The following is a 27,878-nucleotide window of genomic DNA, read 5'->3' as shown; positions in this document are numbered from 1 at the left end:
TTTATAAGCTGTATTTGAATATATTTATTAATCTGTTGTGCCTGTGTTGCATTTACAGTAGAAATGATTTATGTAAACCTAAAAAAAATCCAAAGGTTTCTCTAAACAAAATCTCCTTTTAAAACAAACAACACAAAAACGACAACGTTTCCAAAATCTTTATAATTTCACTGGAAATATAGTTGATCCAACAAATACGTTTTGTTTTTGGACATCTGCGTCCGGTTCCTATGAGCAACAAACAGCTTGGTTCTTCAGTTACGCCGTAAAAAAGAGAAAATCTGTCACAGTTTACATGTGAAGGCCTTTGTGGTACCTTTTAATCTTATTAAACTATTACACGGTTTTATGAGACCTATGAGGAAAAGGTTGAACTATGGAATTGTTCATAATTGCAGGCGTTTGTACAGCTTTGAAAAAATATATATTTCAAATAGAAAATGTACTTTTTATTTTTGATATTAACAAGCGGAAGAATTGAAGAAAAAAGTGATGTCAGTTACAAGAAGGTCGTCGCCGTGGAAGCTGCTCAGTACCTCGCCTCGCCTCTAAAGTGCAAACAAAAATAAAGATCTCTGCGGCGGCCAATGACGTCACTGCACCTGTCTGCGTGGGCGTCAACTAAACCAACCACTTGGACCAATCAGACGCGCTATCGAAGCCGTACCGATGGCGTAGCCCTCAATCGATGCCTCGTGGCCAGAAGGCGGCGAGCGGATGGAGTCGTTTTCTTTGCGTTTGTGTGGACGGAGAAAGAGGGCGGAGCTACGTAAGACAATTGTTACAATTCGCTTTCATGAACTGAAAAACAGACTGGAAAACGACCTGTCAATCACAGTAAGCCCCACCCTGAAGCATCCCCTGCTTTGTGGTTTGTTTGACTTTACATGGATGCTAATTTACTAAATGAACATCATGATGTATTGAAGAAGTCTTGAAACTAGAGTTTGAGATCATAAACACGTTTACAATGTTCACTGCAGAGAGAAGTAGAGTCATTTTCTCTATAAACAGAGGAGCCGCCTTTCAGAGGCTAACGAGGAGAACTGGAGAAGCTGGCTCAGCATCCACTTAAGACCTGCTACTCACGTCCTTACATGATTTATTCCTGAAGCGTACTGTTGGTGTGCCTCTGACCAGCGCTCATAGCCACACTTATTGACCCTACAGGAGCAAAACGGGGGTCTCCTACAGCTGATATATTCACGCTCAGTCTTCAATCCAAGGACACTGAAAAGTATCTGATTGCTCAGAACAAAAGCATGTTTTCTTTGAAAGTAAAAGACCCTTAATTCAGACGAAGAATTAAGAATTCTTGTTGACAAAAAATCATCACAATTCATGCTTTTTCAAGCAAACAATATCCGCAGTTAAGGTTGAACTTTGTGAGGACAATGAGAAGACAACAACAACCTGCGAAGGCCGTTTCCGCGGTGAGGGCAGAGTTGGTGACTCAGAAGGAACCGCGTTATTATCTCAGCATCACGTCTGCGATTTGCTCCGCTGCACCAACAGCACAAACACACCGGTTCATTCACACTGTTCTAATTCTGTAACACACTGACAGCGACAGGCGGTCGACGACGGAACCTTTTTTTTGTTGCAATGGTCAAATTTTGGTTCAATCAAGTGGCACACACACATTTTATAGCACTTTTTAAACGTGCCGCTCTTCAGTTCTGCACTCAACGCTCTGCAATGAAAACACCTGATTCAAACATCACACTTTTTTTTTTCAAAATCAAATGATCCTGAATTCACTGTCAACGAATTAGCTGCATGATCCAACTGTGTGTGAGGCCACATGTTCTCTGCCATGTTTACATTTCTGCTTATGTGTGTGTGTGTGTGTATCAAATCAGTATATTGATCGAAACTAAGTCCTAATGATTCAGTGCAAAGTCTGCGAATTGAGTTTGATGAAAAAATGTCTGGGAGAGTTTTAGTGTCTCACAGAGACGCTGTTGCGTGTGTATGTGTGGTCAGTTAGAGGCGGGTGTCGTGGACTTCGTCCTCGGCCTCCTCCGGCAGCGAGGAGATCTTGGCGGTCTGCGGCGGCGCCCTCTTGCTGGAGTTGAGGCGGTGGAGCGGCGGGAAGAGGCGGAGCCTGTCGGCGGGGCTCATGGCCTGTTTCAGGTGACTCGTCTCGTTCAGCAGCTTCTGGATGGAGTCGTAGCTCTTCATGGAGCTGCCCTCGATCATCTGGAGGAGAGGAGGAGGCTTCGTTAGGTCCACAGCAACAACAAACACCCACCGTGTGTGTGTGTGTGTGGAACTTTTTACTAAAGAAAAGCAGCTGGGTTCCACTTGATTCAGCAGCAGGACGTTGTTCTGTGTTTTGCTTCTACACTCGGTTTACTGTCCACCTGGACCGACGGGCTGAGACCAAAAAAACAGTGAAGTGTTCTCTATGGGGGGGTTGAAGAGCCCGGAGAGGCCTCGTCGTTCTCGTTTGGACTGTGCCATAAACGAAACATGGCCGTAGCTAGCTAGCAGCGCTACGTTCCTAATGTGACGCTCTTTTAACCAGCAGAGAGGAGAAGCATCCATGAGGACCAGCACATGACGCTCATTACCTCCACAGGTAGGTTTGGGATTCATAAAAAGGAAGTTGCACACTGACTGAAACAAATCTGAAATGGGGTCAAATAGTTTGGATCGGACTGTTTTATAATTCATTTTATAATCTCCATCAATAAAGTAAAATATTCAATAAAGCTGAATAAAGAAATCCGCGTTTCTCACCAGGAAGGACTGACACTCCAGCAGCGGCTCCACCCTGTGCTCCGACAGGATGACGGTGCAGCCGGAGAACGCGTGCTTCAGCGTCTTCCTCAGGACCTGCAGCGTTCTGCTCTCACACACACACACACACACACACACACACACACACACACACACACACACACACACACACACACACACACACACACACACACACACACACACACACACACACACACACACACACACACCACCGTCATCATCAAAGGCCGTCTCCCTTGACTGCTAACGCACATTAGCTTTAGCGTTAAACTAACGTTAAACTAGACTGCCCATTATAGGCTTAATTTACTATTGTGTGTGCACACACACACACTCACACACACTCGCGCACACACACACAAACACGCACACACACAGAATTACTGTAAGCACTCCCAGATTGTCACCACATGGAGCGACGGAATGGGGTACCGGTTCTTTTTAGATTTAAAGCTTCTAAACTTTCCATTAAAGCCGCGAAAAGCCAAATATCAAAGAGACAGGATGCTCACGCTGGTTCAAGGGTTCTTGAATAGTTAATAATATTAATAATTATTATTATTCATATTAATACCCCCCCTGAATTACCCCCTGAAAAGAATTCTCCCTCTGATTCGTTTTCATATTGACACATTAAACATTAACGTTTTGCTAAAATGACCACATGTATGTTTCATTTTGCTTGATAAAAACGTTTTTCTCATATTTCATGGTTTGGGTTACTAGCACACACACACACACACACACACACACACACACACTGACATAGGGTCCAGGTAGGCCGAGGGCTCGTCCAGAAGCAGGATCCGGGCCTTGCTGAGGATCGATCGGGCGAGACACAACAGCTGCTTGTGTCCGTTGCTCAGCACGTTGCCTCCGTCCTCCAGCTGGAAGTCCAACTTGTCTGGGAACTGTTCGATTACAGACTTCAAGCCCACCTGGGACACAGAGGACAGAGGTCACTTCAGAGGACACTCCAGAGGACACTCCAGCGGACACTCCAGAGGACAGAGGTCACTCCAGAGGACAAAGATTTTGAGATACTTTTGGATAAAAAGGTCTTTCCCTGAAGCGGCCTCACCTCCTCGGCGACCCTCCACAGCTCCTCGTCACTGTGTCCTTCGTGCGGATCCAGGTTCATCCGAAAGGTCCCGGTCAGAATAAAAACTTTCTGTTAAGAAATCATTTTAAATGTTTAAAGGCTGTTGTGAAATAACAACAGTGGTATTTTTTACAGCATTTTACTTTTTTAAGACCTTTAGGTCATGTGACCTAACACAGTTTGGTGTCATCTGTGCAGAATATTTTACTTTACAAAACATTAAATATATATATATATAGATCGATATATATTTTACACAGCATTGAGCGGTAATATATTGAGTAAGCTTATTTTATTTAATCTCAGTTTATTTCTCATTTCTTTTACGCTAAAAGCACAATTGGCAAAATTAATTCAATTCAATTCATTTTATTTTGAACAGCCCAGTCGAATTATTAGTCAAATCACATTAAAAAAGATGCCGATACAAATTTTGTAGCTGTGCTTTAAAAATACAAAGTGTAAAAGAATGTACCTCTCAATCCCTATACATTATTAGTCGTGTCTTATTTTCATCTTATTTTTCCATTATCTCTGTTTCTATTGTTTTTTTTCCTTCCTCGTAAAGCCCTTTTGCTGCACATCCTCCAAAGAGCTGAATTGTGCACATCTGTTGTTGCTGACGTACCTGCGGCACCACCCCGAAAGCCTTCCTCCACGTGTGCAGGGAGACGGAGCTCCAGGAGACGCCGTCGATGGAGATGTCCCCGTCGGTGGAGGCGAGGCGCAGCAGAGCGGAGAGCAGGGTGCTCTTCCCCGAGCCGGTCCGACCCAACAGGCCGATCTACACAAAGGAGGCCTTTAACGTGCTGCATCTACATGCTAACATGCATCACTCCTCCCTGTTTCATTAACGTACACACGCACACACACACACACACACACACACACACACACACACACACTCACGCTCTGCCCCCCCTCAACGGAGAAGGTGATGTCGCTGAGCACTGAGCGCCCGGCTTCCGTGTACTTGACGGTGAGGCCCCGCACGTCCATCTGGCCCCGGTTGGGCCAGCAGCCCCGAGCGTAGGGGTTGTCGATGACGAGGTCCGGCTCTCCATTGCCGCCCGACTTCTCCGGCAGCGGCTCCTCGGACGGCAGGTCGATAAACTTGAACACGCGGTCCACCGAACGCATCTGCAGACGCGACTTCATTAACCAACATTCTGTCTTCTTGTACACATTAGAATCAGAAACACTTCAAGTCAATGTGATAATTCCTTTAGTCATGAAAACACACCTCCGTGCCCGACCCACTCATGGCTACTCAATAGTTGTGTTTCTATTAAAGCCAGTCGGGTGGGACAGTGTGTGTGTGTGTGTGTGTGTGTGTGAACCACGTACCAGTCCGTCCACAGTGATGCTGGTGATGACAGCCCATTGGAATGTCCCCAGGATGAGCATGGCGAGGGCCACGATGATGCCCACCTCCCCTGGTTTGTCCTCTGTAGAGAGCACACACACAGACACACGGTCACCAATACTGACCAATCAGACAGCTCTCTCTGATGTCGGGGCAGCGTTGGGGGGGGGGCGGGGTCACAGCTTCTTGCCCTATTGAAAATAATGAGCTGTGAAATGAGCCTTTAATGTGCTCTCAGCACAAACACGGGGCCATGACGCAGCAGCAGGGTACAACACACACACACACACACACTTCCTCCTGTACATGACATTTTATCCTTCTGCATTCCAGCTCCTCTGATCAGTTGTCACGGCCTGCTGGGGTCCTGATACCGGACCCTGCACCCTGTGACACACAGATAAGAGCCGGAGGAAATAACAACACGCTGTTTACTCACTAACCGACGGACCGGAACCACCAGATGTTCTCTCCTCCTACCCGGGACTCATGAGGACAAACCGCCACCAACGTCGTATTCTGCGTTTCTGCTGCAAACCTGAACCCAAATCCAAACGGCGACCCCACCCGCCCCGAAAGCCACTCACGGTTGGTTCCCACAGCGATGAAGGCGGCGGCCGTGAAGAACAGGACGAAGATCATGTCGCAGCGGAAGAGGAACCAGCGCAGCGTGGAGAGGTAGTTGAACCAGGTGGCTGTGTGCGTGTTCAGCGCCTTGTGGAAGAGCGTCTCGAAGTAAGTCTGCCGGCCGAAGGCCCGGATGGTCCACAGGCCCTTCAGCGAGATGATGAGGTGGGAGAAGATGGGGCTGCGAGCTGCGGGGGAGGAGGCTCAGTGTCATATTTGGCTGTGTGGTACGAGTCACATGTCTCCGCCTCACAATGATCTTTAGATTCACTACTTGTTCAACCAGTTGGATTTATTAGGGGAATGATTTATGTATAAACAAACGTTTCCAGAAAGCGAAAACATTTGCGTGAGTGACACTCATAACACGTCCTCTGTACTTTGTCCTCTGCTCGTGGCACATCGGAGACGGAGCGCTGCATCAGGATGGGGTTGCAGGAAATCCCAGCGCGGCTCGTCTCCGTGACCCCGACGCGCTCGCAGGAAAAGACCTTGCTGGCATCACCCCGAAAAAACGCACATTCACCGACAGGGCGGTCCAAAGAAAACACACACATGCTGCATCTCTCTGAGGCGCTTTCTCCACCTCTGCTCGACTCCACCCTTCACCTTCAGGCTCAACTCGCGTCTCTGTCGGAGCGTCGCTGGAGCCCGCCAGCCAAAGTGATGTCATCCAAGGGCTTAATCGTATCATAGATTTATTACATGTGTATCTAATAATGCCCTTATTACATATGTATGTAATAAAGCTCTTATTACATGTGTATCTAATAAATCTCTGCCGTACGTCCTCTTCATTGTGAAAACAATGGTGGCAGGCTTTTGCACCTCCTCATTTATTCCACAACTAGGGAAGAGCGTTTAGTAGTTAAAAAGATTTAACCCCCCAAAACAGCGAACCGTGTGGAACGTGTGAAAGCTTTTCGAAAACGTTAACCCGAGGAAAGCGCTTGTTTTATTCAGCCTGCCTCCCTTCCTCTGACTGCTCCCGCCCCTCTGAGGCTGCCCATCCATCCTCTTCATCAACCCTTCCTCTGTCATGTTTTTGTTCTTCAGGGTGACCTTTGGCCCCGGGCCTCTCACCTCCCAGTCCCGCTTCCTCTGTTCACTCTATCGGTTTTCCTATTATGTTCTCACTTTTACTTTCTGAATATTTGCCATCTCATCGTCATTTCAAGAGCTAAAGACACTCATGTGGTGTTTTATCCACATGGATTTCATATCGTCATAAAGCATTTGGATTTCTTTATTTAAAAGAAAAACATAAAACTAATCCCACAAATTCTATTCACATGTTTTAGGCTTTGAAGACATTTTAAATAAATGCATTTAGAACATATTTCTGAATAAACATTTCAATTTAAGATCTATTCAAATGCATCTTTCTTTATAAGAATGACACATGCTGCGTCAACGCTCACCTTCAGCCTCCAGTAGCTTGAGTTGTTGTCCAGTTCGTAAGAAGTACTTTCTGAGGATGACAAAGATGACGGCCAGCGGGATGGCGGCGATGAAGATGTAGGGCCGGATGATGGATACGGTGAAGATGGCGCCCGTTACGATCAACGTGAGCTGGTGAGAAAGAAGATGATTAGACTTGATTCCAACAGCGAACGAAAAAGAAAAGGTAAACTCGATTTGTTTTCTTTCTCTAAAACCTGAGAAAACATTTGAATAAGGGGATTTTTAAGGATTATAGTTTCTGAAAGGGAACCAGAGTTTGATTTGAATTGATTAGTCAGATTTGGTTTTAAATACGGAGAGTGTGATTTTACTTGTTTCACATTCATTCTCATTATTAATCATTTTAATACCTGAATGAGGTCAAAGAGCACCAGCGGCAGCATGTCGTCTATGGTGGCCATGTCCTTGGTGAACCTGTTCATGATGCGGCCTGAAAGAGACAAACAGGAAGCTCAGGTCTTTTTTTCATTACGTCTCCACAGATTCTGAAAGTCCGCGAAAACACGTTCAATTCTTTTCTTTTCAATGCATTTTAAAGCAAACTGAAATAACAAGAGGAAAGCTGTGAAGGTCACCCGTCTTCATGGTGTTGAGCACCGCCATGGGGGCCCTGAGCACGGCGCTGAGCATCTGCTCGTGCAGCCTCTTGGACACGGTGAGCAGCGTGTGCACCAGCGGGAGGCCCCTGAAGAAGCCCAGCGCCAGCACGCTCTCCGACGTGGCCACGTAGATGTAGATGATGTAGTAGGCGCTGGTCGGCGTGACAATGACCGCCAGGTGGACGGGCGGCGAGGAGGAGTTGGGGTTCTGCGCGCTGATGAAGGTCGGCGCCGTCGGGTTGGCGGCGTCCCTCCAGACCTCGCTGGTTGGAAACGGAGCAAAAGACAAACGGTTGGAATTTTAAACCAAACTGACACAAAAAAAACGACCATAACACACGACAAGTCGGGCGAATTTAAACATGAATTGTATTTGATCTACAAAGCATATTTGTAGAAATTTTAATTATCAAATTAATATATTTCTTTAACAATACATTGAATGTTTTTGTTCAAATCTAATTTGACAAGTATTTTAGTATTTCTTACTACTTACTCAGTGATAAGGAAAATGCCAATGACTGAACCAGCGACCTAATGATGGGGACAGTAGATATATATTAATTACTGAGACTTCCCAGTAAAATAACAACTCACGAATGGAGATTTTACCTCAACGAAGAAGACAAGAAGTATGAAGATTAATACGTAGACTAAGCTCCTGTTGGTGGTGATGTAGCGCAGGTATGTGCTCCATGAGGTTGTATCAAAGATGTTCTCACGTTCGTCTGCGAAGCATTGCTGCGAACAAACGGATCAGAACTTTACCCAACAAACTTCTAATTTACTATGAGGAACTTTTATTTTGGGTGGTTTGTGCTGCCCCCTGCCCCCACAGAGACTAAAATTACTGCTGCAGAGCTCTGACAGTCCACCCCTTCACTCCTCCTCTCACTCCTGGTCATGGTTCCCCTTCCTTCCCTCCAGTGGGTCCAGTAATGACTCCTGGGCCTCCAGCAGAGAGGAGTTGGACCGGTCTCTGCTGGTTTGAGCTGAAGGTGGTTCTGGTGAGCCGGCATGATGTCACCCTGATGTTAGCCTTCCTAAAAGCTGAAGCCTACCTTCTGGCCGATGGTCTTGTCACATCGAGGATCAGTACTTGTTTGAGACAGTTACCAGTTCAAAGTTCCTCTTCAATGTTAACTACATTTTGTACGTTCACGCAAACTCGAGAAAAGATTCTACTGGAAGAATCAAGAGGAACATGTATCCACTTGAACAGAATTTTACCTCCATGTCAGCTTCGTCCACGTCCTCACTGATGTCATAAACGCTGTCCTTGGACAGGCGGCGGGCGTAGATGTCCAGCTCGGACACCAGGTCGCACTGCGGCGTGAGGGACAGCTTCTTCCTGAAGGACGACTGAATCTGCATCTGCTCCCGGCGCTCCTGGCCCTGAGTCTTGGTGATGAACGCCAGGACCGACTGGCGCCTCTGCCCGTTGAGGTGCTGCAGCCCGTTGAGGTACAGGTTCCCCCTGGGGAGCACCTCCTCCACCTGGTCGTCCTCGGGCACCACCGAGAACTTCCGCTCGGAGAGTTCCTGGACCCCGTCCTCTATGGCGGTGGACTGGGGGGCGCTGGCGCTCTGCTGGGAGTTTCCGATGAAGGAGAACTTGCGCGCGGCCGCCAGTGGACTGAGGATCAGCGACTGTTTGCGTTTCTCTGGGTAGCCGTCGCCTCCGGCGTGGCCCTGGGACCCAGGGGGGATTATGGAAGGCGGCTGCTGTCGGAAGGACTGGCGCATGGCCTCCGGCCCCCGGAAGCCGGCGGTCTCGTCCACGGACACCCGGCGCAGGGTTTCTGTGAGGATGGAGCTGCGGCGCTCGGCGTTGAAGTTGTCGTACGTCTGTATGCCGAGGAGCAGCGAGCTGAAGTCGGGCCGCTTGGCCTGCAGCTCCGAGAAGGTTCCGTAGAAGTAGCAGTCTCCATTGTGCAGCAGGAGGATCCGGTCGGCTCGCTTCAGATGCTCGAGCTTGCTGGTGACCACGATGCGCGCCTTGGACGCCATTAGTTTACAGACGCATCTGGGAAGTGACACGGGAAAAAAGTTTGGAGGTTAGGGGCGGGGTGAGGGACATTTGTGCCACAACGTTTATGTATTTCTATAAAAAAGAAAATCAAGACACGATGTCTCTAAAAGACTGGTTGAGGTGTCAAATCTTGGTTGAGATGTCAAAAACAGAATGACCCTCCTCTGCTCCTCTATCACCACCATTTGTTCAGGCTCCGCCTACAAAGCCGAGATGCTTTTCTCTCTGAAGGGCCGCCACATTTCATCAAAGCATAATTCTCTTCCTCGCTTCACTCCCGTTTCCTGGGAATGTAATAGTGTGGTGAAGCAGCGTAGCGCTCCACAGTCGACCCGAGACAACCTTGAACTTAACCCCCCCCCCCCTCCCCTCCCTCCACATGAAAGACGCTCTGTTGGGATACACACTTCTCAAAGATCTCTTTCTCCGTCACGATGTCCAGGTGGGTGAACGGTGCATCCAGCAGGTAGAGGTCTGCATCTTTGTACACGGCCCTGGGGGAGAACAACGAGGCTGTTATTAAAGGGGGGTTGTGTGAGGCCACAGTCCATGTGTTACGCAGAGCAGATGACGCCGACTACTGTATGTCAGCTCAACTGAATGCTATTTTAAGGATATTTCACCTCGCCATGTGAGCTGGCCCAGCCTTCTTGAAGCCAGCGTGATATTACGCAGGGAGTGATTGAGGGAGGAGCTTACTGTGATTGACAAGTCTGCCACTAACAGAGACGTATATTCAAGAACTGTGTCTAATAGGTCACTTGCCCTCATTCCAAATATGGTAACTTTCTTCTCTTGGCAACGGCCCAAGACGGCGGCGAAGGAATCGCCCAACAGGTGACTTCCAAAACCGCCGTCCACAAACTGGTGACCACGTCCAGTTGTTATATACAGCTTTTGGTTCCTGCGTCACCTACTGTAAATAGCATCCGGCCTCTAGATAAGTACCTCATACACCCTAACCCCTTCACAGCAATAAATAATGCACGGCGCTGTGAGAGCGTCTGACCTCAGGTTGTAATGGAGCAACAAACGTCCGCCGGGAGACGCAGGAAGCACTCGGCATCAGAAAGTCGACCCACCAGAGAAGGATTATGCGACGAGGTTGTCAATAAGGATGATCGGTTCACAGCCTCTCTTAAAAAAAAAATCTCTCTTTATCTCTTAAAAAGAATGCTGCATTCGTCACAACTATGAGGATGATTCACATTAATTATTTCCAGATTTTCTGCTACGACTTTGGCTGAGAAACGAGATGATGAAAACGAGTTGAAGCTCCCATGTTTGTCCGTTTCCACATTTATAACTGAATATTAGTGATCTTGATATTGATTGATTGATCATGAGCCACAGCAGAGTCACGTGGGACAGGAAGTACCTGGCCAGGCCGAGGCGAGCCCGCTGACCCCCGCTGAGGGTCACCCCTCCCTCCAGGAGAAGCGTTTTGTCTTTCTCGGGCAGCAGGCCGAAGTCCTGGAGAGGAAAAACAGGGGGGTCAGTAGGTCAAATCCATAAATGTACATGAACGTTCTGATACTTGATACAAACGATTAATTCTGAGAAAACACTGCTCTTACTAACCTAATGGTTTAGTTAGCTATGATTTATAAAAAAAAATTCAGGAACTGAGGGATTTAAAAATGTTGGGCTGCAGTATTTTGCTTTGATAACACAAAAAAGCATGAGTGTTTATTTTACGTTTAAATTGATGCTAAATTCACCAAAAGTTAAAAAGTTATTTCATAATGTCCATTTGGACATATATACATTTTAGATAGCTTATTACATTAAAAAAATTCACAGTGATGATTCTTCACAGTTTGCTTAATTCTTGACCCTCTCCACCTTCCGCATGTGACTAAACTAAACTAAACTAAAAGGCCGTTTTCTCTAAATGACTTTGTTCTCACACTTCATTCCTCTACAGATTCATACATACATTATAGGCAATATTTCTTAGCTAAAAACAAGGGCAAAACTGTTTTTTAAGGCTATTGACAGTATTTTTTGATTTATGGAGTAATTCAAAAGAAATATCAAACATTCCCTCAGTTAAAATATTTGATTCATCAAACTGAACCAAGAATTTGGAATTTGCCTTTAACCAAAGTTCCGATTTCTTTCCAGGAATAGATGCAAATCAGCTCATATTTCATAAGACACAAGTCCACATCTTGCGGCGTGCTACATGCTACATGTACTGAATGGAAACTGTGAGCTTGACCTCTTTCTCCCGTTATCTCTGCTCACTGGAATGAAAACACATCATTAACACGCAGAACATTAAGATAAAAAGATGCAGGAGCTCCGAATATTGCCGGCGTCCAGGTGATGAAATGTTTCAATAAGCCGAGTTTTACGCTACATTATTGTTGAACTAACAGGAAATGAACGGCTGCAGAGTTCATGTTTCACACAATGAGGCGCACATGTTGAGTGTGCGGATGGTTTCGGGGGACGAAGTGACTTCATGTCTTCCAGTATCTTTCCAGTATGTTCTGACTAAGGAAACAAAGATTCGACTGGAACACACGCCAGCAGCAGCTGGAAACAGCACAGCTTAGTAAAAAGTTCTACTTTCACCTGAAATAAATGAAGAAATACATAAATAGGACCATGCTGCTGTGTGAGTGTAAGTTCAAAAGACATTTCAGTGAGTCTTTTCTTCTCAGTTTAATGAAACCGCACCAGTTGAATAACGATAAAAAGGTTAATTTCTTTTCACGGAAAGGTACCGTTCATGCTGTCTGCATGAATGAAACAGCCCAAAGGCGTGTTGGTATGTGTGACATTAAAGCCGTCCTGTTGTTGTAATCAGAGGATTTACAGGGAGCACAAAGGGAATGATGTCACACACGCTGCTGGATGGAAAACACCGAGGAGGATGAAGTGACGGTAAAAAGTCATCGGTAAAAAAACAAAGCACATCCTACCTGTTTTAACGACAACGTCCGGGGTCCTGACGGGGGCGCATGGGGGGGGGGGGGGGGGGGGGGGTCAAGTTAACAGGTTGTAAGAAACAAGGCAGCACAGTTAAAGAGAGAAACGTGTGGGTGTCACTGTGAACAAAGACCAACGAGGGGAGGCAGAAGATACGTTTTAACGACGGGGAGACCACCCGGGGCAGTCTGTGTGGGGCTTTGAGAGAGCGGGGGCAACGGTAGTTGTGGACTTATGGTCGGCAACCCCCCCAAAACGTCTGGTTCTGTTGGGATCGGCTCTCGGCGTCACTCGCCGTTGATTTTTAAAGTCATTTCCCGCCTCTTCATAGAGATTCATAGAAAGATAGATCGTTAACAACCGGTACTTGTAGAGGACGAAACGGATTCTTTTTGTTTGTACAGTACACCGAGGGGTCAGTGTGGCCTGCCACCTTTGTTTGCTGTGACAACAGGTTTTGTTTTTATCTAAACTCCAGTCAGTGGCACGTTGCACTGGTTTTAGTGTAAATAAAAGAACAATGATATGTGAGCAGGAACTTTGTGTTCAAACAGGTTCTAAGAACAATTTTATGCTAATAAAAGTATTATTAGCAACATTTTTTTCAAGGTTGTGGTAGTTTGAAAATTTGTGATCACAATGATGTCTGTTTTTATTCAGACATATTCTCTAAATATATTTTGGTCATAAAGCTCTAATGCTTTCGTCCCGTAGAACAACGTCTTTCAATGGGAACCAACAAGCTCATGTTCCATCCCAGTGACATAGCGTGGGATTTCCATGGCAACAGAGGAGACATTATTCTGTTGAGATGGCCTGTCACTCAACACTGAGGCTTATGAGACTGACTGAGTGTGTGTGTGTGTGTGTGTGTGTGTACCGATGTAGGAGACAGAGAATGTGCAGCCGTGTGTGTCTCTGAGGGACATAATTTGTGTAAATGTGGAGCGAAACCTGATCCCTCTCGAAGCCTCGCAGAGGCCCCGAACTGAGCAGAGAGCATCAACCCAATGAAAAGGGGAGAGATTTAACACAGAAAACTGCCCTGAAATTGCCTGAAAAAAGTCATTTTCAGAGCTGTGTGTGACTGAGCGAGTTACAGTGAATCAAATCTTTATGTCAGAGGCTTCAATTAAACGTCACAAGGGATTTTAGAGGGGACGACTTATGGAAATATCAGATATCAGAGCAGCGTTACCCGCCATCTTTGGAAACATTTTATAAGCTGACGTTTATTTTGTTTTATTCAAACTCTGCCGCAGTTTGTCTGGGTTTTCAAAGAAGAATTCTGCTTAAAAACTTGGTTAAGTTAGCGGAGAGGGTGGAGGAGAAGGGATTGAGTGAAACCGAACCCGATCCGGAGCCACACGGCCCGGAGAGACATGCTCAGTATCTCCCTCTCGCATTAAATCACACCACAGTCCTGTCCCAAACTCAAAACAACAGGATTGTTCCTTTTAGGTCTAGTTGCTTGCGTGTGTCCGTCTCCTCGGACATGCTCCAAATACTGTTTTCACCAAAGCATGGGTGTTGGTATTCATAAACCTGGGGGAAAATAGCAGCCTCTTTTATGATGCGAGAAATGATCAACATCAACTGCTGTGCCTGGGAAAAAGAAAACACTCTGCAACCTGCATTGTGCGACAAGAGAAGCGGCGCTCGCGTGTCACGTCAGGCTATGCAACGAGCTGTGCAAGAGGAGTGAAGGTACCTCCTCCAGCTGGCAGGCCTTGATAACAGAGGTGTAGCGGAACTCGTCGTAGGTCAGGCCGAACAGGATGTTGTCCCGGATCGTCCCCGGCATGATCCAGGAGGTCTGCGGCGAGAAGGAGATGCGCCCGCTATGTCTGATCTTCCCCTCCGACGGCAACAACTCTCCGAGGATCATCATCAGCAGGGAACTCTGGGGGTGGAGGTGATTTTTCTTAACAAGACATTCTCCAAGAGCGCCACTTGTTTTTTTTTCCGGCTTTCTTTGACCTACTTTCCCCGAGCCGGTGGAGCCGGCCACCGCCAGCATCTTGCCCTTCTCCAGATAGAGGCTGATGTTCTTGAGGACGGGCGTGACGTAGAGGTTGGTGAAGAAGAGGCCTGCGTCGCCGCTCAGGTGTCCGTTGGCCTTGTTCTCCTGCTTGATCTTCTCAAAGAGCTCACCAATGCCCTGCGTAGGAGTTAAGTTAAGTTAAAGAGTCAAGAGCCGCTCGCCATGAGTTTAAGGTCTGCTATACTATGGTATTCCATGGCCATGATATTATGTACAATGATAATGTACGCTACAATGTAGCACATTATGCAATCTTTGGCTACTGCTTTGGCACTACGCTCTGCGACTGCTGTGCATGCCATTTATTCCACTTGTGTTTTTTCATTTTAGTTTACTTCAGGCCAGACTGCAGTGAGAAACAAGAGATTTTCCAAAGACAAGAGAAGACTCCCTAAAGTCTCACAATGAGCTTACGCCGCCTCATCCGTCACCGCCTGCGTAAAGATTAACGGGGAAAAAAAATAAAAATAAAGGGAAACTCCGCTCGACACAATCATTGAGCCCCTGGAACGTTTGATGGGTCACCGTTCCTCTCGTCCAGTTTGTGGAGGTTCGACCCATAAGATTCCCATCCTGAAGAAAAGCAACACCCCCCCCCCCCCCATTCATTGCAGAATGGCACATTCCCGGAAGGGGAGAGGGCAAGGGGGAGACTCTGGGAATTAGGTGATGGACACCTACTTAGTGTTCCCAGCAAGAGGCAAAGTGTGCTGACGACACCGGGGTAATTAATTATGCAAAGTGATGGGGTGGATGTTGGTTTTCTCACGGTGTCGGGTGGTCAATGAATCACACCTGCTGGGACCAGGTTTACAGCCTGTGCCTATAGATAAGATCATCGGACCCGCTCACAGTGAAGGTGAGGGATTAACTATTACACCTGTAATTCACAGGAGATTCTAACTTCTCTCTCACGGTAAACACACTAAAACATGGGAGGGGAGTTATGGGGCCAATATTTCTTAACACCAAAAACAATATTGACAATTTGAGAGTCAGACAACGATTTGTCAGCTAATTCTATTCTTTTTACATAAATATGTTACAAAATAAGTTTAGATATTTGGCTCTCAGCTGGACAAACAAAGTATTTAAATGGACATTCTTGTTACTTTTCTGTTGACATAAGATTCCATTCTATTGATTTGACAATTTAGGTACTGTTACTAAAGTTTTGTTATCATTTGATTGATTAGCAACAACGATTCTCCCACGGCCATTACGGGGCAATACTCTGATGCTGCCATGAAGCCATTTTATTCTTCTTATTTTGGGATGACTTTTGCCACAAACTGAGGATATTAAGGATGCGCAGGACAAAGAAGGATTAGTTTCAGCAGGTTTTCAGCCCAGTTTGTGCATCCCGAGTGTTGCCGTGGTTACCGTAAACCAGTGAGAGTCTAGCCTGCTATCAGAATCAGACGATATGTTCTCTTTGATTTGTGGGATAGAGCTCCTTTGAGACGAGAATGGGACATTTGTAACTAAGTGCCGGCACGTTACGTTATCCAGAAAAGTCTGGAAGTTCTCCGGGCATACTCTAAAGTATTTTAACATTTTTGACATTCTAAAACCATCTAAAACCCTCAGAACTCGATGTAAATATTCAGCAAACAAACCTCGTCCCAGGATGCAGAGACGTTGACCAGCTCCAGGTCAGAGGTGGTCAGGTTGTACTCCAGAACTCTGTACTCTTCCTTCATCAAGAACTCCTGGAGGAGACAAAAGAAAACACACAGAGATTAGACCCGGAGAATCCGGCGAGGGCTGGGGGGGAGGGGGGAGGGGGGGGGTCTCCCTCTCTGAACCCACCTCGATCTTCTTGACCAGCGCCAGCGTGTCGTACCACATCTGGATGGATCCCGGCAGCTGGCGGGTCAGTGTCATGCGCAGCACCATGCAGTAGGAGGCGGTGGTGAAGATGCGGCGCAGGATGATGCCTTTGCTGATCGCGTGCGGCACGATGGCGGACACAATGACCAAGATGGCGGAGAAGAAGTAGGAGGCACTGTAGAAGTAACGCAGTGAGCCGATCTTCCTCGTCAGCGTCATCTCTTCCCTGAGGAGAAAAAAATGAAATAAAAAACAAGAAGATAATGAATAAATTACTAGAAGAACGAAGCTTTATTGCTGGTTTGTTTTTCACAATGCTGTGATTATCAGAGTTAACGTAGCATCAAAACATACTTTTAGCATTTACACCAAAACTCCGGCTACAGAGATCCAGATCCCTTTTACAACGATGTTTTAACATCATTTCTTAGGGATAAAAGAATTGTTTCTCTGCTTTAACGCTGCAGTCCAAACGGAGACAGACGGTTTCTGGGGACTCACTGCCTGATGTTCTTGATGATTGTCTCCATCACCTCCTCCCAGCCGTACGCCTTCACAGAGTGGATGTTCTCCACGATCTCCGAGGTGAGAGCAAGGCGGCGGCTGATCATTCCTCCTCGCTTCGCGCTGTTCACACGAGACACGACAACCCAGATCACAATGTGCACGTTTATGAATACGACATCATCAAAAGGTTTGAGTTTAACAACCTGCTGGATGAGAAGTTACAACGTCGTGATAAGGAGATTAATATAGATAAAAGCTGCCAAATTTTCAGAGAGTAGAAACAACTAGATATTCTGATGCATGTTTATGAATACGAGCAGATGCGCCCCCTCCCCCTACCGGTGAGGTCCCATCTTCTGGGAGAGCCAGGCCTGGATGATGCCCAGCAGGGTGAGCGCCGCCAGCGCACAGAAGCCGTTCACCTCGATCAGCTCCCAGAGCAGACCCACGCACAGGATGCACTGCAGGGGGGTGATCCAGATGAAGTGGGCCAGACCCAGGCTCTGCAACAGAAAACATACACGGATCAACATGGGGAGACTGTAAAAAGACTTCCTCTAGGACCAGGGGAATATTTAAATATCTTATAGTGAGACATTTGAGGAGCGTCATCTCTCCCCCCCCCCCACACACCCGCGCCCGTTGTCTGATGTGTTAGTTACAGCCTGCGGATAAAGAAAACTGCAGTAATGTCAAAGAAAAACAGTAAGTAGAACTGTGTGGCCTGTACCACATCAATTGATACAAAATCCACACTTTATCTTTTATTTACATTACCCAAAAATGTCTTTTGCAAACAAATCATTCAGCATTTCGAAAAGCATTAAAAAGATGTCTACTACCACAACCAAGATAATGGTGACAAATGATGGTGTGTGAAGTCACAAAAGTAACCAAGCTAAAAAGTCCAAAGAGACAAAGCGAGAGAGAGAACGTGTCGACTGTAAACCTCAGATGTACTGTAACGTGAGACCCCCCCCACACACACACACACGCACTATTAAACCCCACCAGTCATTAGAGGGAGAGAGTGGCGCATCAGCCAAGTCACATCCGAGCCGGGTGATAATTGTCTCGATGCAGGTTACAGAGTGTTTACAAATTCAACGCCTCAGTGAGACCTTAAGACCTGAGGTAAGACCGAGTTCAGACCACACACACACACACACACACACACACACACACACACACACACACACACACAGGCACGCTCGCCCTCCGGCTACGTTGTCATTTATCACAGATCCAGAATACTTAAATACAAACTACTCATTGTGTGTTTGTTTGCAAACGTCTGTGTGTATGTGTGTGTGTGTCTGTGTGTGTGTGTATTGTTCCGGATCTATTGACCCTCTAATTGGTCCTTTGTATGAAGAACACAGAGCTCTGTGTTGGGTAATAAAACTGTATTCACTGAAGTCAGTGAGGGAGTCAAACTACTGTTTCTTTGAATGAAAGAAAAAAAAGGTCAATTTAAAACCAAAGTCCTGCACTTTGTTGTTAAAGCTGCATTTTCTTCACTTCATCAGTTCAAACTTCTTCAACATAAACAAATATTACACAATGTATCACAGACAAAAACTTCTCATGGAAAAGGTCCTAAAACAAACCGGATGGGTCAATATTATTCTAAAATCAATCAAAGAAATCAAATTTATTTTAAAAAGGACAATATTTAAGGGATTTGTAATCCTGGCTGTGCTGCTTCTAAAGAGGTGCGGGACTTATTAGATAAATCCTACTTATTTTGATAATACTTCAGAAAAAAACAAAGCTGTAATAAGGAATATGAGATGTGAGCCAACAAAAGAAATGCGAGAGAGACAGTAGTGGCTTATGGGAAAGAAGCACGAGACATGTCAGCTGACCTCATCCAGCTTGTTGAGGTGAGCCGACATCAGACTGACCAGCTGACCGGTGCTGATCTTATCCAAGACTCGGCTGGACAGCTTCAGGGTCTGTTTAAAGGGGGAGGGGGGCAGGACAAGAGCGAGTGAATCGTTAGAGAGCAAACCGGCTGCCGCGTCTCCTCACTCTTGTACGTATTTCTAGGAACAAGGTGGATCATTCAGTCCAAATAACCCCTAAAACACTAAATGGTTTCTTCCTTTAATTCATGTTCAACGACAAGACAAAACTGTTGGGAAACTTGAACTTGAACTCTGCACAAGGAAGAGTAGGATAAGAATACAAATGTACATAATGCATAAAGAACACTACAGTCTTTGGCCGTATCCAACGGTTACATTTGCTGTCTTCTCGGTTCCTCACAGTTCTTTTATTTGTCGAGCCTCTGTTGGATTGGAGATTGATGCATAATAATGTACAGTTAAGCCAAAACTAACTTTAAGGAACTATTTCTAAAATCAGCAGACTGCGGTCCCCATCCTCCCCCTTACCTTCTTGTATATGAGACTGAAGAGGGCGATGCGGATCTGCATGCCCAGGTGGTGCAGGCCGAAGATGGCGGGCTGCAGCAGCAGGAAGCGGGCGGTGAAGAGGAGACAGAGGCCCAGGGCCAGGAAGTAGCCCTGGCTGCGCTCCGGAGAGTGGAACGGGTCGAAGGAGGCGATGATGCGGCCCAGAAGTTGAGGCTGCACCGCCTTGGAGGCCTCCTGCAGTGAGAGGAGAGACCACAACCGGTTTTCACCCGAGTTACTCTGAGGACTCGTTATTGTGTAGCATGGGAGTCATGCTCTAGTTTGTTACTGAAAAGGGGAAATAAAGTCGAGCATTGATTTTCCTTGTTATGGATAGAATTCAGTGCTACTGCATGATGGAATAATAAAGAATGTCCAATAGAAATGTTACAAACACAGAAAAATAAAGCAGATTTAGACTTAATACATTTTTTTCAAAACATAATTTTAAAAAACTGTTTCTACTGAGAAACATCCCTCCCCAAAACATTTCTTTTACACCCCTCACACACCGTATTTGACACCTAACAGGCATTCTTAGCACCGTGACAACCGGTCAACCAACTGTACCAACTGATGCGGCGGCGTCGCCGGGACAGCGATGGTCCGGCGACACTCTGGTGAGACATGCTTATGACTACATTGTGTGTGTGTGTGTGTTTCACAGCTCTGTGGCTTCAATGGTTCCTCAACACTTCAGTGCTGTTAACAGGTACAACACACACACACACACACACACACACACACACACACATACACATACACTGATCATAAGCATAATGATTAGTGATTGGCTGGAGATGGTAGTTGTTGTGAATCATGTTTTTTGAGGTGACGGTCGAGGACGGTTGCTCATTTCTCCCGGAAACTTCAACCATCTCGCCGTCCGGATTCAGACTTCCTGATTCTCTCAGAAGACTTTCTGTTCTGAACCCAAACCACAGCTGTAAACTCTCCCTTCAGGAAACTACATCCACGTTTGTTTTCTACAAGCTATCGTTCAGACTAAAGCTTTTCCATCTACTTCAGAGTTAACGACTTCCTCCCAGACTCACCCCGAGGTAGAGGAGGACGCCGAAGAAGGCGAAGGGGCCGAGGAAGCAGCGGGCCAGCGCATTCATCAGCCGTGGCTTTTTCTTGTCCGACACCACCTCTCTGTCCCATTCTCTGCGGGGAGGAGGGAGGAACAGTTCGGTTGGACGAACAACTTTGTTTGTTTGTGTTTTCATTCCAAGTTCTTATCTCATCGATTCTTATCAATAGGAAAGTCATTGAAAAAAACAACAGTAAAATGACATTTCATTTCCTCTAATTTGCAGATCTATAACTCATGGAGCTCAGCTTTGTAACGTGCGTTTCAGTCGTAAAGATTCCCTTTCCAAGCGGGCTGATTAACTTCCCACAAACTGTGCTCACAGCTGCAGTAAGTAGCCGCATTGTTCTCCGAGGGAGGTTTACAAACGGGGCGACTTGGCGGACCGGCTCACGGTGAGTGATGGAAGAAGAAGAAGTGAGGAGAACGAGGGAAGAGGGAGGGAGAAAGGGATACATTTAAAAAAAACAAGACTAAGTAGTCTGAAGTGTTTCTCTTCTTGCACAAAAACACATCTTTAAAACTTAGTTTGCCACCAGTTCTTCAAGACATTGGGAAGAAGAAATAAGTAATTAGTCAACAAAGACCAAAACATCCGGTGACCAATGGACCAAGACAAGTGCAGCCTCAGATACAACTGCTGCCAACAACCCGACTATAAAATAATAATAATAACTATTTATATATCATACTTAAAACATTTTCAAGGGCTTTGAAGGCAAAATCCGGGTCACCTTTAGTTTTCAGCCTCGAGTAGAGGATCGAGCAGGAAGGGAAGGTTTGAATTTTTAGGCCTTGGTTGTTTTTAAAGAATAATTGAATTGATTAAGTTTGTAAATCGGACGTCTATTTTACCAACATTATCACCACAGATACATATTCTACACGTTTATTTTGTTGTTTTTCACATACATTTATTACTACTAGCTTGTCATGTGCACAATATCAACTGAGCTGAACTGAGCTGAATTAAACTGAGCTGGGCCGAACTGAGTTGAACTGGGCTGAACTGGGCTGAACTGAGCTGTAAAGTTCACATTCCCAGAAGCCTTTGGCGTTCGGTTGACCAGAGTAAAGAAAGCGGAATGCCGCAGCGCCGCTCATTCGTCACCCGGCGGGCCCTTTTTCAAAGGTCGTCTCTTCAACACCCGTGTACATTAACCGGCTTGTTGGCAGAGTTCTGCGCGACGCGGCGCCCCGGGTAACCAAAGGGCAGAGGCCCATGCGGGACACCACGGTCCACTGTTTAATCCTCCCCCTCCTTTCTTTCTTTTGTTTTACATCCTATTTGCTTGTGTTTGATGAGAAGATGCTTTGGCCATGACTGGACTTTTATTTACAGGATTTATTTGAAGAGAAAAGAGAAGATGTACCCTTGTGCTGGTCTGTAGAGCACACAGCCCATATTTTAACTCCAGTCCGAGCACAGCTACTGTAAACAGGTAAAAGGACACCTGGGAAAAACACCACGGGGGATTTCTCCTACCTTGTCGATTGTTACAATTTCTTCACCGCTACTTTGATCCTTGAAGCTGCCTTTAAATTAAGTAAGTTACTTTACTTTAGTTCTTTAAATTCCACTGTGGTCCAGTTAAGAAAACGAGCAGCGGCCATCAGCTGGCCCACGTGTCAAAGTTTAGCAAACAAACAAATCTTGATTACGTCACCACTATAATGATAAGAGACATCTGTCATAATCAAAGACTCAGGTGGCGGCATGAGAGTTTACTTCTTAAATGTTCTCCCATCATCTTCGATCTCTTCATGAGCCGGGTCTGCAGCACAACTATCACACAGGAAAAAACCACAACAACAACAACAACAACACTGGAGTCACGTAAGCAACTCAAACTGCACAAACCTCTCGAGTCTCTCAGAGAGGTTGTCTGCCAGATCAAAAGAAGGAGCCTTGTACACATCCGTCAGCTCCAACTTCTTCCTGAAGCCCTTCCTCAGCAAAGGCGTCGTCCACCTGCGCGAGGAAGCCGCGTTAGGTGTTTGAAACGAGAAAGAAAAGAACGGTCTAAGAAGAAGACGACATCAAGATTGCGTTTAAAGAGCACAATGTCACCAACTGCCTTAACTGCCTAAACTATTAACAGGCAGAATAAAAAATGGAAGAAATAAGAGGACGGTCATCAATCAGGATGAAAAAAGGAATCATGAAATGAACAACAGAAAATAGTTACAACACATGTGATATAAATGATTCAGGAAGAACAAGTAGGATGGAAACATTACGAGAACAGAGGAGAACATAATGATAATAAATGTGCCACTCGTGTACAGTTGGTCAAAGACTTTTTCAGATTAGTTGGAGCTATTTGAGAGCCTCTGGGAGCTTTAATGGGAGTTGGTGTTGGTTGGAACAGAAGTGATCCGATGAGGTTTCACACTAATGACAGGGAAAGAAGATAAAGTCAGATGTTTGCCTCCTGTCCCTGTGACTGAACTGTACTTTTACATCATCCAGGCTTCATTCTGCGGGACCTCGCATTAGTGAGGAGAGCTCGTGTCAGTGCGCTCCTTTATACGGTAACATACCAAGAAATAGGATATAAAAAGGTAAATGTTCTAATAGAATATCATTCAAATGGCACTCAAATCCAAAGGGATTTTTGAATTACCGTTAATAATGACTTTCTAATAAACGTGCCGTACATTTGAGAAGAGCTCGTTTTGCGCATTTTGAAACCACAATTTGCGCATTTTACGCACGGATCAGGCAAACTATCTCCAACTCGCCTGCACTTTCAGAGTGACGCATATTGTTGTTCATATCCTTTTGGAAGCACAAGTGGACATGAAGACAGTCCGTGACATCACTTTGTAACACCGCTTGGGTTCTCTGTGTGCGGTGTTTCACCTGCTTCCATGCGGCGGTAAATTAAAAAAAGCTTTAAAACCGTCAAAGTTGCGTCTTAAATAAATGACCTTCAAAACCTCAGATCGTGTTAACACCCAAGTGAAGCCTTCTAATAAATATTGAGAAAAAACAAAGGACAGAACGCGTCTTACCAGAAGAAATATCTGGAGAGGAAGTTGGCATCTTCCACCGGTGACTTCTGCATCCTAAGTGCGCCGCCAGTTTGGTTGTGTGCACCTGAGTCCGTCTGCTGCACGTCGCTCACATCTGTGTTGTCCTCCCCCCCACCTGTCCCCCACGCAAGTGGATCTGTTCCCACAGTTTTTTTTTTTTTTTTAATACTCAACTTAAATCCTCCAGTACATACGATGTCACCTTTCGGTTAACTTCTTCCCCTCCCCCTGCAAAAAAACAGTGATTTCTGTCCTGTCGTGCGTCTTTTCAGTGGTTTCGCTGTCTCTCTCTGTGTCTCTCTGCTGCTTTGCGTGACAGCGGAGGGGACAGTCCATCCTTTATGGGCTCGCCAAAAAAAAAGGAAAAAAGAAACGCAGGAGACGCATGCGTCATTTCCACGCTGCCGAGCCTCCTGTCGCGTGTTGTGGCAACAAGATGAGGGGGTGAAGCCTGCTGGTCCGAACGAGGCCACTTTCAGACAGGCATTGATCCGTAGACCATCAGTGAGAGACTAGGCCACGTGGACTAGTTGTCCCCTAACTTAATAATAGGGAACATCTAAATGTGTTGGATTTGTCTTATTTAAATTCCTTTTGAGGTCTCTTGAGGACATTGTTGTGCTATGTTAGAGATACAGCCTTTCTTGTCACTTTGCAGCCCTCGTGTATCAAATAAAGTTGAAATCAGATGTTTTTGAATTAAAAGACACAACTTCACACTGGCAGACAACAGCTGCTACATGGTCCCAAGCAAAAAGATGAAAAATTAGTATTAGAGTATATTCAAAATGAGAAATGCCTCCTTTACATGACAGGGGGGAGCTTAACTTGGAGTTATAGGAATACTTTTATAAAACAGAGACAAAGGTGACAAGACACAACCCATTGGACGGTGAAACACCGGTTTGAAATCCCTAGCGTGGACATTTTGGCTATATACGTCTGTTAGTGACCTGTCAGTCACATTAGTCCCGCCCTAAAGCACCTTATATTTTATGGTGTTTAACTCTAAATTGATCAAAATGTACTAAAAGAACAACATGCTGTATTGAAAAAGACTTGAAATGAGAGAATGGGACCATGCATCCATGTTTACAGAGGAAATAAACCAAGATGTAAGTCATTTTCTCATATTCTATGGGACCAGATGAGTCGCCCCCTGCTGGTCACTACAGAGAATGCAGCTTTAAGGCACGTCATCAAAGCCTTCACTTTTCAGGACAGGGTGTTGCCGCCTATTTATAAGACATATGCTAAAATGACGGCGGGTAATGAATGACGATTTTCTGTTTTTTTTTGTGCTACATAACCACTGATTAATAAAAAATTTAAATAGAAGGAAGAAAACATTCATTTTGTGGGGGGGGGGGCTTCTGGTCATCGAGCTGTGGCCCCGCTGCTCTGCCTCGCTATCATTCACAAAATAGCAGAAACAGTTCCCGGGACAGCTGACAACGAACTTGAAATTTTTTTGTTTTGTTATGATCATTTTCAGATTACTCACAGTTTCAGCAGAGGGAAGATCAAAACCTCCAGACATTCCGTGAGGGAACAGAGATAACGTGTGAAGACGTGGTAAACCCTCTTGGTTGGAGAGTATCCCAACACACTAACTAAATCTTATCTTGGCTCTCAGCACTGCAGATACGGACAGAGTGAAACACGGGCCGGGTGGATCTGCTGGAACACATGAATTCTGAGCTCACGTCGGTGCCCCGTCACCGTTTGACTGTAAAGCAGCAGGGCAAAGCCAAGGCCTGGCACCAGAGACAAGTTTAGGAGGTTATTTGAGGAATTATTAAGTAATGTGAGAACATCTAGATTGAATACTTTGTATCGAAGAGGGTTCAACTTGAATGTTGTTGTGGGAAAGAGAGTCAGAAATCTACTTGCCTTTGTGTTTACCATGGAAGGTGTATAAGAAGTGGACGTAGCCACCGTGACGTCACCTCATTGGTTCGGGGACTGATGTTTTGAACCTTTAAGTTTGGCGATCCCGCTGCTGCCATCTCTGATGGAGGCCGTCGCATTTTTGTTTTCCAGCCAATAAACGGAATTAAATAATAAATAAATAAAAAATTGGAACGCGCAGGACTGACTTAGAGACTGCGTTAAAGTCTCTGACATGTACCCTCCTTCTTTATGGTCTGTTTCTAAATAGACTATAAATAAAAAAAAATGAACATCATGGTGTATTGAAGAAGACTTTACACTAGAGAGTGAGACCATAAACGCATGTTTATAATGTTTACTGAGGGAATAAATCAAGAGAGAAATAGTGTCATTTTCTCATAGACTTCTATGGAACAAGAGGAGTCACCTTCTGGTGGGCAGTAGGGAGAATGAAGCTTCAAAACACACATTTCACTCAGTACTGACCATGTTACTCTTTGAAAGTAACATGTCTCACTCTGGAAAAAACAATGTGGTTTACTTTTTTTTCACAGAATTTTACTGTTACCAGGTAAGCGGGCCACCCTTGCTTTCAAGCCCTGTTTCAGTTTCAGTAATTGAAAATACAGAAATATACGGACATCTATGTGTACTGCAGGTACAAAATGAACAACCAAGGGGAGGTATATATATAATATAATACATTTTTATCTGGAAAGTAAAAGATGAAAGAGAGCTTAACATGCCTAATTTGTTGTTGAAATACATTTGAAAGCCGTCAAATAAATGAAGGCTCTGGTTTAGCAAAGAAAAGGTGTGCTTGTGCGTGTGTTCACAAAGCTACTGTGCTCTGATAAAACAGAATATCCAACTGACACAATTAAATTAATATGGGGACAACAACTCCCATGTTCTCATGGTCTCCCCAGGTCCAACCCGAGGCTGAGAGGTATTGATTGTTTAGCAGAGAGCTGAGACTCTTTTTTTCTGCTTCTTAAAAGATTCTGCAAAATCACCTTTTTTGAGTTATATCAGTAAAGGAACACGACTGGCAAGGCTACTTCATTTTGCCTAAAGGGAAGAGTGTCCTCTGCTGGACACTTACTGTGCCCTGCAGTCAGGAAAATGTGCTCTATCAGCTGTGCTTATACAGTCATAGATAACAATGGTTTGCATCATTGTGAGCCTCAGTAAAACCAAGTCAAAGCTTGACCCAATGTATTTGTTAGCGGTCACAGATACATATTGAAAAATACTCAACAGCTCCTCAAGTGTGTTCATTTATCGATGACTAGAGAACAGCTTGTGTGAGATGAAACCAAACCCACCACCACTTCCACAACTTATTACAGTTGTTGCAGTACACAAGTTTTCAATATAAATATATATACACCAAACCACCAGTGGAACATTTATGTTTAAATGTTTTACATCAAGAACATGATCACTAAAATAGTCCCAACCACTCACCAGACATATTTTGATTCCCCCTGAAGATCCACTCATCCTGGTCCTAGAGTTCCTTTTGAACAAACAAAAGTATTAACGTCAGATGCGAGTTTAAAGTACAGAAACAAATGAATGCTAACGTTTTGACAAGAACAGAAAAAAATAGTGGAGTTGCTCGCTGACCCAACAACAGGTTACCCCGACAGCGAGAGCCGTGGGCGGCCTTGCTTCATTTCCAGACTCCCTAAACATAAACAGGTAGATAATGTACAAATCATAACGTTCATTGTGACTTGTGGTTTTGTACGACACATAACGTTAGAGGAAGCCCCTTAATTTCGGCTGATGTTCGGTTTTGGAACTATTTTCCAAAATTTGGACCAAGAGAATAGCACAAAGATAGCATATGAACACATGGCTTAATGACAGTCTAGTAAAGAGGCTAGCCAATAAGCTACAATGCTAATAACGGCTGGGATTAATGTTAGCGCTGAGGTCAAGGGTTAACGTAACGTTAAATTGAAGCGGCGGGAGTCAGGCGGATTCAAAATAACAGCAAACTAATTTACGGACCGGTCTGAGAGCTTTTCTGTTAATGTGCCGGTAATGATGGTAAATGATGGTTTAGCTGGTTGTCATCTACGGTCCACTACGATGACAGAAGGGGGCGTTTGTTTTTTGACAACGTGACAATCTCATAATTT

The 27,878-nt window shown here is 45.3% G+C and overlaps 1 protein-coding gene across 1 annotated transcript; it reads right to left on the bottom strand.

The window, feature by feature from the left end:
• Positions 1-144: 144 nt before the first annotated feature.
• Positions 145-24,206, bottom strand: cftr (CF transmembrane conductance regulator). Its single transcript, XM_040164060.2, has 27 exons — positions 23,812-24,206; positions 22,655-22,765; positions 20,756-20,867; positions 19,680-19,895; positions 19,149-19,238; positions 17,620-17,783; positions 17,275-17,400; positions 16,753-16,999; positions 16,560-16,652; positions 14,881-15,057; positions 14,608-14,799; positions 11,335-11,429; positions 10,364-10,450; positions 9,155-9,950; positions 8,537-8,665; positions 8,421-8,458; positions 7,901-8,187; positions 7,676-7,755; positions 7,283-7,433; positions 5,822-6,049; positions 5,216-5,316; positions 4,778-5,008; positions 4,497-4,652; positions 3,848-3,937; positions 3,532-3,704; positions 2,746-2,851; positions 145-2,202 (listed from the first exon to the last, which is right to left on the bottom strand). The coding sequence occupies exons 1-27, from the start codon at positions 23,862-23,864 to the stop codon at positions 1,987-1,989; spliced, it is 4,545 nt and encodes a 1,514-aa protein (XP_040019994.2). The 5' UTR covers positions 23,865-24,206; the 3' UTR covers positions 145-1,986.
• Between the last annotated feature and the right edge of the window lie 3,672 nt (positions 24,207-27,878).

The sequence above is a fragment of the Gasterosteus aculeatus genome, chromosome X (genome assembly GCF_964276395.1).
Source record: "Gasterosteus aculeatus chromosome X, fGasAcu3.hap1.1, whole genome shotgun sequence".
Classification (NCBI taxonomy): Eukaryota; Metazoa; Chordata; class Actinopteri; order Perciformes; family Gasterosteidae; genus Gasterosteus; species Gasterosteus aculeatus.
Note: the sequence above shows the minus strand (reverse complement) of the source record. Positions and strands in the feature narration are given on the sequence as shown.